Genomic DNA, 14,981 nt, shown 5'->3' with positions numbered 1-14,981 from the left:
GATTTCACTAATATTAGATCTCTGTATTTTCATTGATGTGGCTCTTTACTTGCTTTAACTGGATTTAAGATTATGACATTAAAAAACATTGGCCTTGAATTCACCTGACATAATGATGATCTGGATTTATTCAGAGTATCGTTTCTATCATCTTTAAGATATTGGATCTCACTGTGTGTGTGTGTGTGTGTGTGCGTGTGTGTGCGTGCGTGTGTGTGTGTGTGTGTTGCACTGTCCAAAATGAGCAAGGTTTGGCCCGGCTGTGTGTCAGGGCACAGACTAATCCATGTAATGGAATGATAATGAGTTTGGAGGAGAAGAGCAAGGGGAGCTAATAAAGAAGGAGGGTACGACTCTTATTCTTCCTCTCAACGACAGATCCGGCGACGCCATTGATCACAATTACCTGGGGGAGGAGGGAGGGAAGAGTTTTTACTTAAGGAAAGGAGATGGGGTGGAGCGGGCGCTACTGGGAAGGAGAAGAGTTGACTTACCGTTACATAAGGGAGGGAGGACGACAGGAACTGTCCTTCCGTAAGGGAGGAGACGAAGCTCTGATGTCAGGAGGAAAAGGGGAGAAAGACGAGCAGAGTAGGAGGAAGGAGGACGGGTGATGTGGGGTAAGAGGAAAGGTAAAGGCCATTAAAAGGAGAAAGAGGAGATGAGGAGGTGTTGTGGGGGGGTTAGAGGGCAGGAGAGTAAATATGAAGAAGGGTTAAAAGAAAATGAATGAGAGGACAGGGCGTGGAGTTCGGTGTGATAGACTGTATTGTGTTGTTTTGCTATGACATGGCAAGGTCAAACCTCCCATGATGGACTGTTGTCAAGGGAACCATAGGCACCTTCCACTTAAAGCCACAGGAATTCACACCCACCCACCCCTCCTGCACGCACACACACACACACACACACACACACACTCATGCATTTAGACACACACACACACACACTTACAGTATATTCTCACACATTTAGACATAATCTCACAGTCTCTCCAGTCACTCTCTCTGGCTCCGTGGTTTGATCTGATGCTGGAATCATTAGTGAGTTAATACATTAACTGCTCGGCAGAAAACATTTCGTTATTCATCGTGCAAAAACGCCAAACATTTTGTAGTTGTTGCTTCTAAAGCGTGAGGATCTTCTGTTACGTTTTTCACACTTTGTCACATTTTAGGAAGCTAATGAAGTGGCCTTTCTTTTGCATTTAAAGAGATGCTTCAAATTTCTTTTTGTGCTGGCATTTTGTATCTTCTTAAGTGTTGTTTACCTTGGCTCAAAATTTGCTAACTTTTTACATTCAGTCATACAGTCATCCTGTGAAATTGTGAGCGCCATTTTTCATTCTGTTTTGACGTTTCATAGACTAACGAGAATTCAGTTCATTCGGGGGGGAAAAAAACCCACAACTGACAGATATATCACTAAATTGAGCCCTAACTGAGTCAAGGCTGAAGACTTATCTTTGCATCTCGCTTCAACTCGCTACTTTGATATTTCATGACCCGTATTTCTGTGCCGCCGACCACATTCGGCGTCTTTGATAAACACGCTGTCTGTGTTTCTTCAGAGACTGGCCTTTCCAGAATGTCAGAGGTCAATCTTCCCACGGACATTATCGAACTGCTCTCTACCTCCGTCAGCTCCCTCCTTTCATCCACCCCTGCCTTCTTCCCTAAACAAATAAACAAATAAACAGCAGTGACTGCTGGGAAAACACGAGGCGTCATCAGCCAAAAGGGCATTCAACATGTATTCGGTGATGGTGAGTCAGACATTGAGGTCTTCCTCCTGTTTGTCCAAAAGAACCACGGGGACTTTCTATGCCAAATTGATGCACTCAGTAACCCACTGAGAACAAACACAAACACACACACTTTGTCTCGCTCACCAACACACACACACACACACACACACACACACACACACACACCCTGCGGACAGGAGACTTTCTCAACGTGTGCTCTTGTCTCATTCTTGTCTTTCATTATGTAATATTGTAGCAATCGTGTAGCACAGTTTCACAACACAGAACAAGGGCATAGATGAAGATCCCACGTGGGAACTTTGATATCCAATATTGCATCAGATCGATTAAAACAGTGAATTTACAAAAATGTGAAAAATTCCCCCTAAATGTTCCCAGAGCTCTACGTGTTGCTTCAGAGCCAATGGCGTGGTTTTGAACTGTTCCCTAAAGATGAAAATGATCATTAGGTGCAGTCGTAGATGAATCTATTAGTTACCACTCCCAGAGCCCACAATGATCTTTAAACACTCAATATTATTATTTTTTTTTGCTTGATAAATGTCTTTAATAAATAAACGACTATTACTGGTTATCACAATTGTAGTAGGTGAATTGTTTGCCAGTTAACTTCTCGATTAATCCAATATATCATGTGGTGAAACGATGTTGCTGACACCCTCACAAGTACCGAATATTCATAATCTCCTCTTCTTTGGAACTACAGTTTGTAAATTTCCTGACATACACATTAGAAGAAGTGAAACTACTGTGTTGTAAGGAGAAATGTGTCGACGCATGTCTTACAAGGGAAGTTGTGGCTTTTCCCAGTAGGTCACACAGGTATTGACTTTCAGATGTGAAAAGGCTTCTACTAAGATTTTTAACCGTTTGTTTTAATCCTCTGTAGGTTCCAGACCGTGTGTGTTTAGAAAACCACAGGAAAGCTTTTTAACGTCAGTTCAGTACACTTTTGAATAAGTACTACTTAAACTACTTAAACTACTAACCCTGTTGAAACTACTTTATTTGCAGCTGCATTAAGTTTATCCTATAAGACCTCAACCAACAATGTACTAATGACACAAGTACAGTCTGGGTAATCAAAGCCTAACACTGTTTATTCCTCTGTGCCATAAGGCTCCACTGTTGTCCAAACATGTCTGAAAATGAACCACACTGTTCCTTTACGACACTGAACTCAGGCCCCGTAGTTTATTTTGACTCCGTCCCACATTCACTGTCCTGCTGACTGGATACTCATTATTAGAGCACCAAATGTGTATTAATCCTCCACTGAGAATAGTCCCCACCAAAACTGTTGGATAAAAATTACAATGCCCTGCTGTTTTAGGAAGTTATAGAGATGTTTTTACTCTCTCTCTCTCTCTCTTTATATATAAATTTATTTTTAAAGCTTTAGGATTTAAGTAGGAATAAATGGGCGGGGCCGAGTGCCACAGGTAGCATCAGGATGTCAGAGACCTCTAAGACACAGACTAACACATTGTTGGTTTTAGTCTTTCTATGGGATTTGTTGACAATATGAAAAATGAAGAATTGCACCAGCTTTATACTGTCATATCCCCCCTAATATGTAATTTTGCCAGAAACACTTATTCAATTAATTGCATCTGTAGATTGACAATCAGTACACTTGTGAGGATTTGTTGCTTTTCTCTGTCTGATGTAATAATATGTGATTAGACAAGACGAGCGATTTGATGATGTCACACTGGGCTTTAAGAGAAAATTGTGATTGTGATCTTTAAGTGTTTTCAGACACATAGACCAAGATGATTAACCAAGCATATAATCTGATAAGTAATGAAGCTAATAGTTGCAGCCCTGCTTATATCCACTCCACTTCATACTCCACTCAAAACTCAGCTTTGAACTCTCAACTTCCTTTTGTACAACACTTAAAAACACATGTATCTTCTCTGTTATTATATGCCTCTTTTCCGCTACTGTGGATATAGCTGCAGAAATGCTTTTTTGACATTCACTAGATGAATAAATAAAGCCGTTCTATTGGCATTATTTCTTCAAACAGGAATGCTAATATCATATTTGAGCCCAAAGGGAGTTTTGTCCCAGTAGGAATGAATCCAAATCCTGGTTTAGCTAGACTCACTAAAAGACAAATAGGTTTGTTGTTCTTTCCATTGTGCTTTGCAGCCTATAATTATATCCCAGCTGTTGTGGTGTGGAACCAGATTTGTAATTATTTGTGCAAGAAAGACAATGCTGTGCTTCACATGTTTCCATTCTTTGCTGCACAATGAAATCCTCCCAGTTACTGTACCGGCCTAACCCTAACCTTACCGTCCTACACCCGTTTTATTTTCCTTTTGAATCCTCTCCTGCTCGTCTCCGTCCTTTTGTTCAGACTGATAATAATGCGTAGCGACTGTCGAGGTGCAGTGACAGGCTGTCGAGGAGACAGGACAGAGGAGTGAGAACTGGACTGGAGAGGAAGCGTCCGTGGCAGGCGGACTGTTTTGACCTTTACCATGTGATTCCCCTCGTCAGCTATGATGATAAGTACTGCAACTGTGTGGGAGACAATGCTGGAGCTGTGTGGATTTTTTTTTTTAAGCACTGGGCTGATAGTCTCATCCAGAGAGATTTACAGCGGGTACAGTGGTTGGTAGCCAAGATGCCCCTGGTAGTTTCCCTGCATGAGAAGTGTCAGAGAATTAATAAAAACAGCACCTAAGGACCATGGTAGTCTATCGTCTCCATCCTTCATCTTTCCGTTCATCTTTCTACGCGTTACTCATGAAAAGGTTTTCTTCGCGTTGCTTGTGTTGCTTCTGTTGTCAGCTGTTTCCTTTGGTAAAGAGATGTTTGATCCTTAAGCTGATAGTGGAAGAGAAGAAAAGTGAATTCCTGCATGAAGCTTTAATGGACGGCTTGTGTTTCAGCCTTTGCAGAAGTAGACTTCTGCAGAAATCCCACTGGTACTCGCATCCATTTACTGAGTAACAATGAAGTACTGTCTGGTTATTTACTGTAAGTTTATCTCATGGGAAATTTTTGAATCCGTTCAGTCGCTACATCATGCAAGTAATGACCCACCGGACAGTTGTTTACTACACCTCATAGCTGCGGTAAATCAAGAGGTCATGCTTCGATTTTTTTTTTTAGCATCTCTGCAGCCCTGACTCTGCGTGGATTCAGCACCCTACGTTCGAGGAGTTTTAGGACCCTCCAACAGCCATAACCCTCAGCCACGACGTCCGATGACGAAGGCCCCAGCGGTGTCATGAGCAGTGAATGTCTCGTCAACTTCCTGATCGATCCCACCCTGGGAGGGAAAACGAGCTACAGAGCAGATAAAGCCAAATGATGTAATAAAAGAGACTGACATCATACAAACCGCATCAAACTGCCCCACTGAAATAACAGATGGACTTCTGTTCACGTTTTAGTATAAACCATGTAACACACTGTGTGTTAATACCAGAGTGTAGCTGCTGTATGTAAGTTGCTTTAAGCAGTAGTTCAAATAAGCTGGTGTGGCTGGAATTTAGCTTCTTCTCTGACGAGTGGAAACTTTTTCCTCCAGAAACTACGGAATAGATTTATTTATTTAGTCGCAAACAACAACAACAAAAGCTTTTTACCTTCAAACAGCAGGAGATGTGATCTTGATTTAGAAATGCGACAGTTCAAAAGTCGCCCGGTTCTCTGTTTTTATCTTCCTGTGCTTATATCTTTCGGTCTGAGTGTCCCCTCTCCCTCCCGCCGTCACCCCCTGCCTCCATAATGGTTTTCCTCAGGTGCTTCGGTCCCGTCCCAAATCGACCCCTGGCACCCGGCCCCCCTCTCCATCTTGACTCATTCCACTCGGCTCCAGCAGGTGAAAGCAGAAGCTGCACTTAGCTGCTCTCTCCTCTATCAGAGAGAGAAAAAAAAAATTGATTTGTTTTTATTCATAGGTTTAACCTCTCCTGGCCACTTTGATCTTGTGCTGGAAAGCCTTGGGCTTTGAGGAGAAGGGCCCTCGGTGTTTGTCGCCGAGTTTTTTCACTGGTTGCATCAGTAGTCGGGGGGGGGGGGACTTGTCCATTTCAGTGTTGGGATGCGAGCGCTGAAAGAAAGATGAAAGGCAGTAAGTGGGGTGGATTTGGAGGCGGGCTCAGGTGAGATGAGAGGGAGCTGAGGGTGGAGAGGTGTGTTTGGATCAGGGGCTGCAATTTTTCTGTCCACTCTGGCTGCCTTTAATCTTTCCAGTCGCCATTAGAGGTTGCATTGGAAGCTGGAGTGTGTCTGTGTATCAGCACTTGTGTCTAGATGTCATCATATAACCCCCTGTCCTTGTCTTGGCTGTGGGCTTTTCGGGTGAGTCTTTTCATCAGAGACTGTTGGTTGATATTTTGTAGTCACTCTAATCATATTAAAAAGGATTATTATGTGAGTGCATATACAAATCGTCACATTTGAGAAGCTGGAACCAACAATTTGTCCTGTGTATCCCTTGTTCTACGTGTCCTGGAAAAACACCCACCTTTTTCTTTTTTTTTTTTATATTCTAATGTCAGACAGTTCACATCTTTCCTCTGTCAACACATTGTGTCTGCCACTGTCATCCCCACATCTCTATTCTCTCTGTTGATGTCTCCCTCAATTTTCATGTCTCTTTTCTCCCTCCCTCTCTTCTCTCCTCTTTGTTTGACTGCTTGTTGTTTCCTCCTCTTTGTATTCATTCCTATCTCTACATCTTTTTTTCTTCTTCTGTCTTCCCTCCCTGTCTTTTCCTTCTCTTTTGTCTCTCTGGTCCTTTGTCAGCCTGCCTGACTTGGCCTTTTTCCTGTGTATCATTCTTTGACATAATGTCTATTTTTTTTATTTTTTTTTTTTGGTTTGTTTTTTCCTTTGTTTTCTCCCTATCTCCTCTTGACTCCCCCCCAGCCGGCAGCTCTATTTTGGTGGTTCACTTTCTGTCTCTGAAGCCCTGGAGATGAATTATTGAACAGACTGACCCCCCTGGCTGCACAGCTGCTGTTTGGGTGTGGGGTGTGTGTCTTTTCTCTGAATCCATTTCAGTTCTTTAAGTGCTTCTGGTCTTGTACGTCTCTGTGTTTTTGAACACTTTAAGCGTTCCTGTCTCTGTGTGTGCGCGCCTTATGTCTGCGTAGTGTTGCTTTTTTTGTGTGTTTTAAACATTAGGAAACCTGTGGCCGAGACACAAGTTGTACCTGCACAATCTCTTGTTTTTTCAATGACTGTCAAATGGAAGAAATCCAACATAATTCTGTTTGTGTGTGTTTTCGCACTGATGACACTTACAAAAATAGCAAACCATTTTCAGTCCCATCGTGGGCTGAATTGAATTTCTTTTTTTAACAGCTTGTCATCCAACAAAACACAAAGCTGCACTAAACTTTTTATACAAAGTAAAGATGGAGCAGGAGGCGGATGACAGATTACCAGGATTACAAGGTTTTAAGACTCACACCATCATGTCCACATTTGCTCCAGGATGCCCTTGTATATTTCACTTGCGTACCTGTTTTTTAATTAAAATGGTGGATTTCAAATATATTTTTCATAGTTTGAGCCACTGGATCAGTATCGTTCCCGATTCTGACCATTTTACATGGATAGGGTTTCAGCCCGATGTGACTGATCCACTTTTATTTTTCAAGGACAGTACAAAAGGACATTAGTCTCATATTGGCTCCCTAATATCTTGTTTTTGTCTGTTACGTTCTGATCATATGGAACAAAAGATATACAGGTCTACAAAGTTTTGATGCCTTTTATGCTTTTAAATTGTTTTCATGCAGTTTCATTCACATGATTCACAGTAAGCGCCCAGCTAAGCTCTGTTTAGGCATCATGAATCAAAAATTAACACAAGAAATTTAAAAAAAAAAATGTTTTCAGAGCTTAACGTCAATCCAAGCTTTGTTTTGGAGATGAATTGCAAATGTTTCACTGGGAAGCTCTCGCTACATGTCGACAGCTTCTCATCCATTTTGCATTTTTCCAGGCGGAACTAATGTTTATCACAGGGATTTATATAAGAAGGGAAAAGAAGCAGAGAAATATTGACAGGTGTTGATTTGATGAATATAATCTTGGCTTGTAAACTGTCCATACGTTGATCCGCTCAGCTCGATATAAAGAACGGACGGACCTCTGATGACTTGTTGATCATGTCGCTTGTAGTGTGAAGAGACGGCTAATGAACAATAAATCTAATTTCAGTCTTATTGTGTGTTTTCCACAGGCTGTTCAATCTGACTCTGAAGAAGCTGATCATGCTGAAGGAGCTGGATAAAGATCTCACCTCGGTGGTGATCGCCGTCAAACTGCAGGTACGAGACTAAACGTACAAAACGATCCCTAACTGCTAAAACTGTTTGTTGCTAAGTCTGAATTTGAAGGCAAACAAAAATGACAGGATTAGTTAAGAACATAATTGAAGTCAACCGCAAATAGATTTTAGTTTTCATGATATAAAAAAGCAGTTCCAGCTGAATGTACGATTATTTAATTAATGTTTGTAATGTCTGATGAAACTCTCCTGGAAATAAATAAAAGTCTTGCTGGTGACATAGTTGATCATTTAAATCAGACTCAGCTTTAATTCAACAATTATTTCTTTAGCTTTAATCAGCAAAATCGTATTTTAGGACTTAAAGACTTGAATTTCACTTTGACTGAGTTTGCCAAACCGATAGACCAGTGGATGTTGAAATGCTGCTGAATAAACCACAAACTTAGCACTTTTTTGTTTTCTATTTCTGTTTTGTTGGTCGTTGTTTTGTTGAGTCAGGTTATTGGATGTGGACACACACTTCCCTCTCTTCCTTTACAGCCAAAAACACTGTCTGCCACTTCTCCACAGTTGCGTGTACAGTAAATTACTTTCCCCGTATTCTTGAGAGATTCGGAGATGTTTCCATCTTTCTTTAAGTATTAAGTTAAATGTTGTTTCCTCAGAATATCCAGTGCAGTGATGTTGTTCATATATATATATATATATATATATATATACTCTTCTTTGTCTCTGATTTGTGTCCGAATTCAAATTTCTGAATCCGTTTTCTTGCTGCTGTTTTCTCCACCTGGTCCTAAATTGATAGTTTATAATTATTATTTTTAATAAACAGTTTAAGATGGTTAAATTTTTAATGTTGTTTCTCCACTCCCCAGTTGTTTTCAGTCTTTATGATCTCCATTTTTTTTTTTTTAACCAGTAAATTCTCTGTTTCTGGGACATGAGACACTTTAAGCTGTTTCATTTCTTCTTCCACTTGCTCAGTCTTCCCTTTCTGCTCCCTCGTATCAGTCAGTTTCATCTCCTTTTTCATCCTCCTTTGTTCCCTCACTCCTCTCACTGCATGTGGTTGATGAGAGTTTCTTGGCTCTCATGATGCTCTGTCTTTTTGTCTCCGTCTCTCCTCCTCCTCCTGTCGCCTCCTCAGGGCTCCAAGCGAATCCTGCGCTCCAACGAGATCCTGCTGTCCGCAGCGGGTCTGACAGAGACCGACCTGCAGCTCACCTTCTCCCTGCAGGTAAAGACAAAAGGTTCAGAGAGGTCAGGTGCCCGTCAGTCAAAAGCAGACAAAAACTTTGCTCTCGTGGTGTTTTTGTACTTCCAACAGAAATGGACAAAAATAATAAGCTTTGATGTCTTTGATGCATCAGTACCCACATCAACACATTCTCTAGCTCTAAAAAAAAAAAAAAACAGATAAATTAAGTTTTGATGTCGAGCTGAAATATGTAAAAATTTTGGGGGCAGGTGTCATGTACCTGCTTTTTTGTAGAAGATCACAGGGGCCACCATATGTGATGCACAGCTCTGATCAGAGGTGGAATTATTCTCTGTGAACAGTGAGGGTGATAAAATATTTAGAGAATAAAAAGTTCTGTTTGCAAAGGAGCAGATGAAACCCCACCACCACCACCAAAAAAAAAGCTTTGCCCAGTCCATCCAGGAATTGGTCATTTTCTGAACTAAAAAAATAAAGAAACACAAAAGTCAATCTGCAATATTTGCAAGAACGTATTTTTAAAAAAACAATCCAAATTAAATCTTGTGCAAAAAACTGAGAGTCAAACTAGAAGAAAGCAAGTCAGTTTCATCACTGCTGTTTTCTGCTACAGAAGAATCCATTTCATAAACGCTAGGGGCAAAGGTCAAATAAATATGATGCTTTGTTTCTTTACAAACAAACTTGCTCGTCATCACAGTTGAAGGTTTTCTTCTCCTAGTGCTTGTACAGGTGTTGCTTGTTTTTGTACATGGTTGGCAACACAACATGACACACCTTGAACACCTGATTCAGGGTCCATAAACACAAATGTCAACCTTGTGATGGACCATACAGCCAGGGAAAAGTCAAAACTTTTCACAGTTCATTTCCATTATTGAATATATTAATGCAATTTATCGTGAAGTGACTAAGAATATTTATTATCACAAGCCATTAAAATTCATTCTCAGTCACAATAATCAAACAAAAATGCCCTTAGATCTTGGACGGACTATATTCATGAGTTTTTGTACGTTATGCAGTTTTTATGCAGTTGGATTTATTTTGTGTGAAGCCTCCGTTTCTGTCACAAACCGTGTTGAACCAAATCGGTATCTACTGATTTGCTTTTGCTCAGAAACACGTGAAAGGCTTCGTCTTTGTCACACATGTGCGGAGATGCTGCGCGCACTAAAGACCTCTGCATACATCAGCGCTGCTCACATACAGCGTCTAACATTCACTCTCTCTGTGCATTCAGCCTGAGCACGGTGAATGTAATTCCCAGGAGAGTTTTCTCTGCTCTAAATCATCGTTTCCAATTTCCATGTTTCTAAAAGGTCAGGGAGTTTCTCTCTCTGGATTTTACCGGTGCACTGAGCCAGACGCTATATATTATACATTAAAGTTTCGACAGCAGCAGCACTGCGGAGAGGAAGCCTATTAAAACCGAGCAGCGGAGTGATTTCGTGTCTTTGAACAATGTTACAGGAGTTGGTTTTGTTCCATTTATAGCGCAGCCGGTGAGATCCTTAATGAATGGCTTATGTCATAGTTCGGATGAGACTAAGTGGTTCGACACTTCAGGACGCCAGAGACGGGTCAGCGGGTGTGAATGCCTTATGCAACGAGCCAGTTAGGTTGACCCAATTATTCTGACCTGGGAATCAAATGTCTTCGCTTCATCGCTCTGAGCCCATCTCGCAAGTGAGTCACCCACCTGTGAGCTATTTTTGCCTCTGGCTGGGTTTTCTAACGTATGTATTTCTGTGTTGTTTGCACCTGCAGTATCCACACTTCCTCAAGAGGGACGCCAACAAGCTTCAGATCATGCTGCAGCGGCGGAAGCGATACAAGAACCGCACCATCCTGGGATACAAGACGCTGGCCCTGGGCCTCATCAACATGGCCGAGGTATCACAACTTATTATTAGAAATAACAGTAAATACAGTAAATTGAATTTAAAAAATAACACCTGAAGCACAAACTCTAACGTTTGTTTTTTAACTCGACTAGGGTCTACAATGATTATTTTATTTTTATTAGCTCGTCAGTTTAATCGATAAAATGTTTAGTCTATAAAAGTTATGGAAAATTACCCATCACAATTTCAACAGTTTAAAACTCATAAATATTCAGTTTACTGTGACATAAGCTGAACAAAAATGAGCAAATACTCACAACTGAGAAGCTGAAATGAGAATCTTGACTTCCTGTCTTTGTTTCAAGAGGATGTAATTTGCTGTAACGATGAACAGCGTCTCGTTGCAGCTGCAAACAAAAATTTTGGATTCATGCAGACACCATCTCCAATCGAAAATGGGCTTGAATTAATCTGCTGCTGTAAAAAAAAAAAAAAAAACTAACAACAAAAAGCAGCATGAAACAACACAGCACAGAGTGACTGCACTTTAAAGTGTTGTCCAAACGAATGGACTCATTGACGTTTGCAGGAGAGATGGAGGAAAGGCTTCATACATCCAACACAAAGCTCCTTGTTACAACTCCCCCCGGAAGATTTTAGTGTATTTTAAGCAGCGAACACCTCCACAGCAGCAGATGGAGGTTAAGCTGCGTATCTGAGGGCACGTCAGCTGTGAGTTGTTGAGTCAGCGGAGTCTCATCCTCTTCAGCCGGACAAATGTCCCTGCTGATCTGAGCTGTTGACCCAACAAACTACCGGTCCCAGGCTCATTTCCCTGAACATGCAGCCTCTGCCTCCTGCTTCCTTCCAATCTGAGTTTAACTTCATTTCACTAAGTGTCGTCACGGCCTAATATCTTCTCTCACGCTGCTTCTCATGCAGATCTGTCCTTCCACATTTCCTCCATCATTCAGAGAATTTAATTCACAGCGGTTGCCTTTTGAAACTTATTTAGCGCTAACCTTCATCTAAACTCATTTCAAGCGAGTGCACTTTAAAATCAAACTCGGATTTTGATCTTTGGCCTAGCGTTCTCTTCTCCGCCACCATAAATGGCACCATAAATCAAACATCCCATTAAATTTCAGTCTCTTCTGCCAAAAGCTTCTTGCATTCTCTGTCTCCCACAATAAGAAGCCGTTTTAAAAGGGTTGTGATTCATGGTCTATGTGTGTTAGCGTACTTGGCCATGCACGCGGTGGCTCTCACGTGGTGGCTTTCATAGGATTGGTCTGTGAGTGAAGTCGTAATTATTTACAGAATAACACACCTCACCGCAAAACGCTTTACGAAGAGAAAAAGACATAAACACAGAGATGAACACACAGAGTTCATCAAGAGGCAGGTTTGGTTTCGGGAACGACAGTTAGTTGAGTCTCTTATCAGAAGCAAATGAAACAAAATCCAATTGTAGAATAAGCTGGTATAGTACAACCCTAAGGCAAAATGCCAGTCCTGATGAAAAGGCTTCTTTATCTAAAATAGTGTGCCGCAGTTTGGTGATGCCTTCTGGCCGTCTAAGGCTGTCCCTGCATGTAAAGTAAAGTCAAATTTTATTCATGAGGTCTGTTTCCACAGACAGGTTGGCTGCAAAGTGCCTCACAGAGGGCAAAGGACACAAATGCAGACTCATTCGCACCAAAAGCTTCAGACTCATTTCCTTGGCAGCCACAGCGAAACAAAGTGTTTGCATATTCTGCCTGGAGCTCTGTGTGTGTGTGTGTGTGTGTCTGTGTGTGTCAGAAAAATAATATGCTAAAGGGGACACACTCGGATTTTCAGTTGGTACATTCTCATTCGAAGTCGCAAAGAAATGTCATTTTGAAGGCGTTGTGTTTCTTTAATATGACAGGTAGTTTCCACTGACCCAGCAGGGACTGCGAGGATGAACTGTTGAACCCCCTTTGCCTGTAAATTTGAGATGTTATCAAAGTGAAACCTTGAAAATCTTCCATCACATTTATGTTCGACATCCTAAAATGTAGTATAAAGCTGAATTTGTTTTTGTTATCAGTCATTCTTTTCTCTTTCTGCAGTGGTCCGAAACCAGCCAAGAATTTCATTTAGCATCATATATGATGAAAAAAAAAAACGAGAGTCAGGAAAATTCCTCAGAATCTGTCTACAGTTAGATAATATTAGCCGCACTAAACAAGAATAAATAATTCTGTAGCAGCAAAACCCCTGAGCGTATTTAGTTGAACAATTATGAATTGCACCTTTCACCCGTAAGAGACGTGTTTTTCTTCTTTCAAAAGTTCCATAGTGTGGCAGCTTTAAAGCGTTGCTAATACACACAGTATAGACTGTGAACTCCACAACAAATTGTGTCACTTAAAGTCACAGGTTTCCTGTGATGTCACTGGAGGGAGGTTGTTAAAGGAGCGGATGTTATTTCTAGTTGTTATTTTTAAGTGCCCCATGATATCACCACTAAAAGTCCATTATTTTACAAGAAGTAGAAGTTGCTGAGATTAGATGAAAATGATAAGGTTTAAAATGTTTTTGTCTGGTTGCTTCTGCTTTTCCGATAAGTCATTTCTAATTCAGTGAGACGTTAAAGCAATAGCACTTCATTGTTTATGTAACCAGCACTCATAAGTCTTCAGTAATCAGAGGCTTGTGCTGCCTGTTTGTCTCTCTTGCAGTCTCACACTCCCTGACATGATTTAATAATGCAACATCATGTAATTTTTTTGTTTTTCCATTTAACTAGATTTGCATAACTTCTTGCTGCTGCTTCTCTGCCACGCGGAGCACCTAATGCTGTGCAGTAATGGAGAGAGAAAATAGTCCCATTTAAAAGCCGTAATTATCCGTGTGATAAAAGTATATTTTAGGAAGGAATTCACTGCTTGCTGTTCGACGTGATGCATCACATTAGTCATGGCAGTAGCAGTAGTTTAGCCCTTTTTAAAATGAATTTTAAAAAGCTGTCGCAGGGTTTCAGGACATGAACCTGGAGTAAATCCGTCAGTGGATTTAGTCTCTTCATGGATAAAATCGGCAATAGAGAAAAAAAAGTCAAATTAAAGCAGTTTCTCATGAATATGCACATTGCATCTTCGTGATGTTTGCCTTGTCAGATTTGCATAATTGTCTCTCTGACTGGAAAATGGTTGAAATTAGCAGCTGCAGGAGCTTTTAGAAAGCTGCCGCTCGAATCATGTGCAGCAGGTTAGCTGAACCTCATCCAGCTGAATGGATGTATAGCACTATTGTCTCTCCTTAATGTGTGGCTAAGGCTGTCTCCATAATAAGCTGCTCAGACTTCATTAACTCCGTGAGTGTGACCAGACTTGCTGAGAGAGGCTGGGTGTCATTCATTTAGATACACAAACACACTCTCACAAACACACACACACACACACACACACACGCAGGAGAGACGTGACGCTGCTGTTTGCTGCAGCCGCAGAGCCAAAACGATTTTTTTGCTGCCACACATGTTCGCGTTTTATCCGTTGTCGTCGTCGGTCTTTGATTATGTTAATCCCTGACTGCTATTTTTGTTTATCTTCTTCAGCCTCCTTCTTTTTTTTTTCTTTTTTGCCTCCTTGTTCTGTTATCATCCTCTCCTCGACATCTGCTCCTTGTCTGCCCTCATTTCTTCTCCTGCTGCTGTCTAACCTGTCTCTCTCTGTATGTCTCTGTCTGCAGAGCCTTCAGTCTCTCTGGTCTGACTCCGCTCCTCTTTCTCCTCTTCCTGTGACGCTATTTTAATCATGTGTCGTCCGCTGTTTATTCCCCGCTGTGTGTATAGACAGACCATGATTAAAATGATGCATCTCATCCGAGAGAGCAGTTGCT

The 14,981-nt window shown here is 41.2% G+C and overlaps 1 protein-coding gene across 2 annotated transcripts in view; it reads left to right on the top strand.

Annotated features, from left to right (window-relative positions):
- Positions 1 to 14,981, top strand: part of LOC130164115 (phosphofurin acidic cluster sorting protein 1) — a 58,519-nt gene that overhangs the window by 23,716 nt on the left and 19,822 nt on the right. For both annotated transcript variants that reach the window (XM_056368573.1, XM_056368572.1), the window contains exons 2-4: positions 7,992 to 8,079; positions 9,193 to 9,282; positions 11,035 to 11,160. In XM_056368573.1, coding sequence (XP_056224548.1) covers positions 7,992 to 8,079; positions 9,193 to 9,282; positions 11,035 to 11,160 — 304 coding nt within the window. The remainder of the gene's footprint in view (positions 1 to 7,991; positions 8,080 to 9,192; positions 9,283 to 11,034; positions 11,161 to 14,981) is intronic.

Source organism: Seriola aureovittata, chromosome 23 (genome assembly GCF_021018895.1).
Source record: "Seriola aureovittata isolate HTS-2021-v1 ecotype China chromosome 23, ASM2101889v1, whole genome shotgun sequence".
Taxonomy (NCBI): Eukaryota; Metazoa; Chordata; class Actinopteri; order Carangiformes; family Carangidae; genus Seriola; species Seriola aureovittata.
Note: the sequence above shows the minus strand (reverse complement) of the source record. Positions and strands in the feature narration are given on the sequence as shown.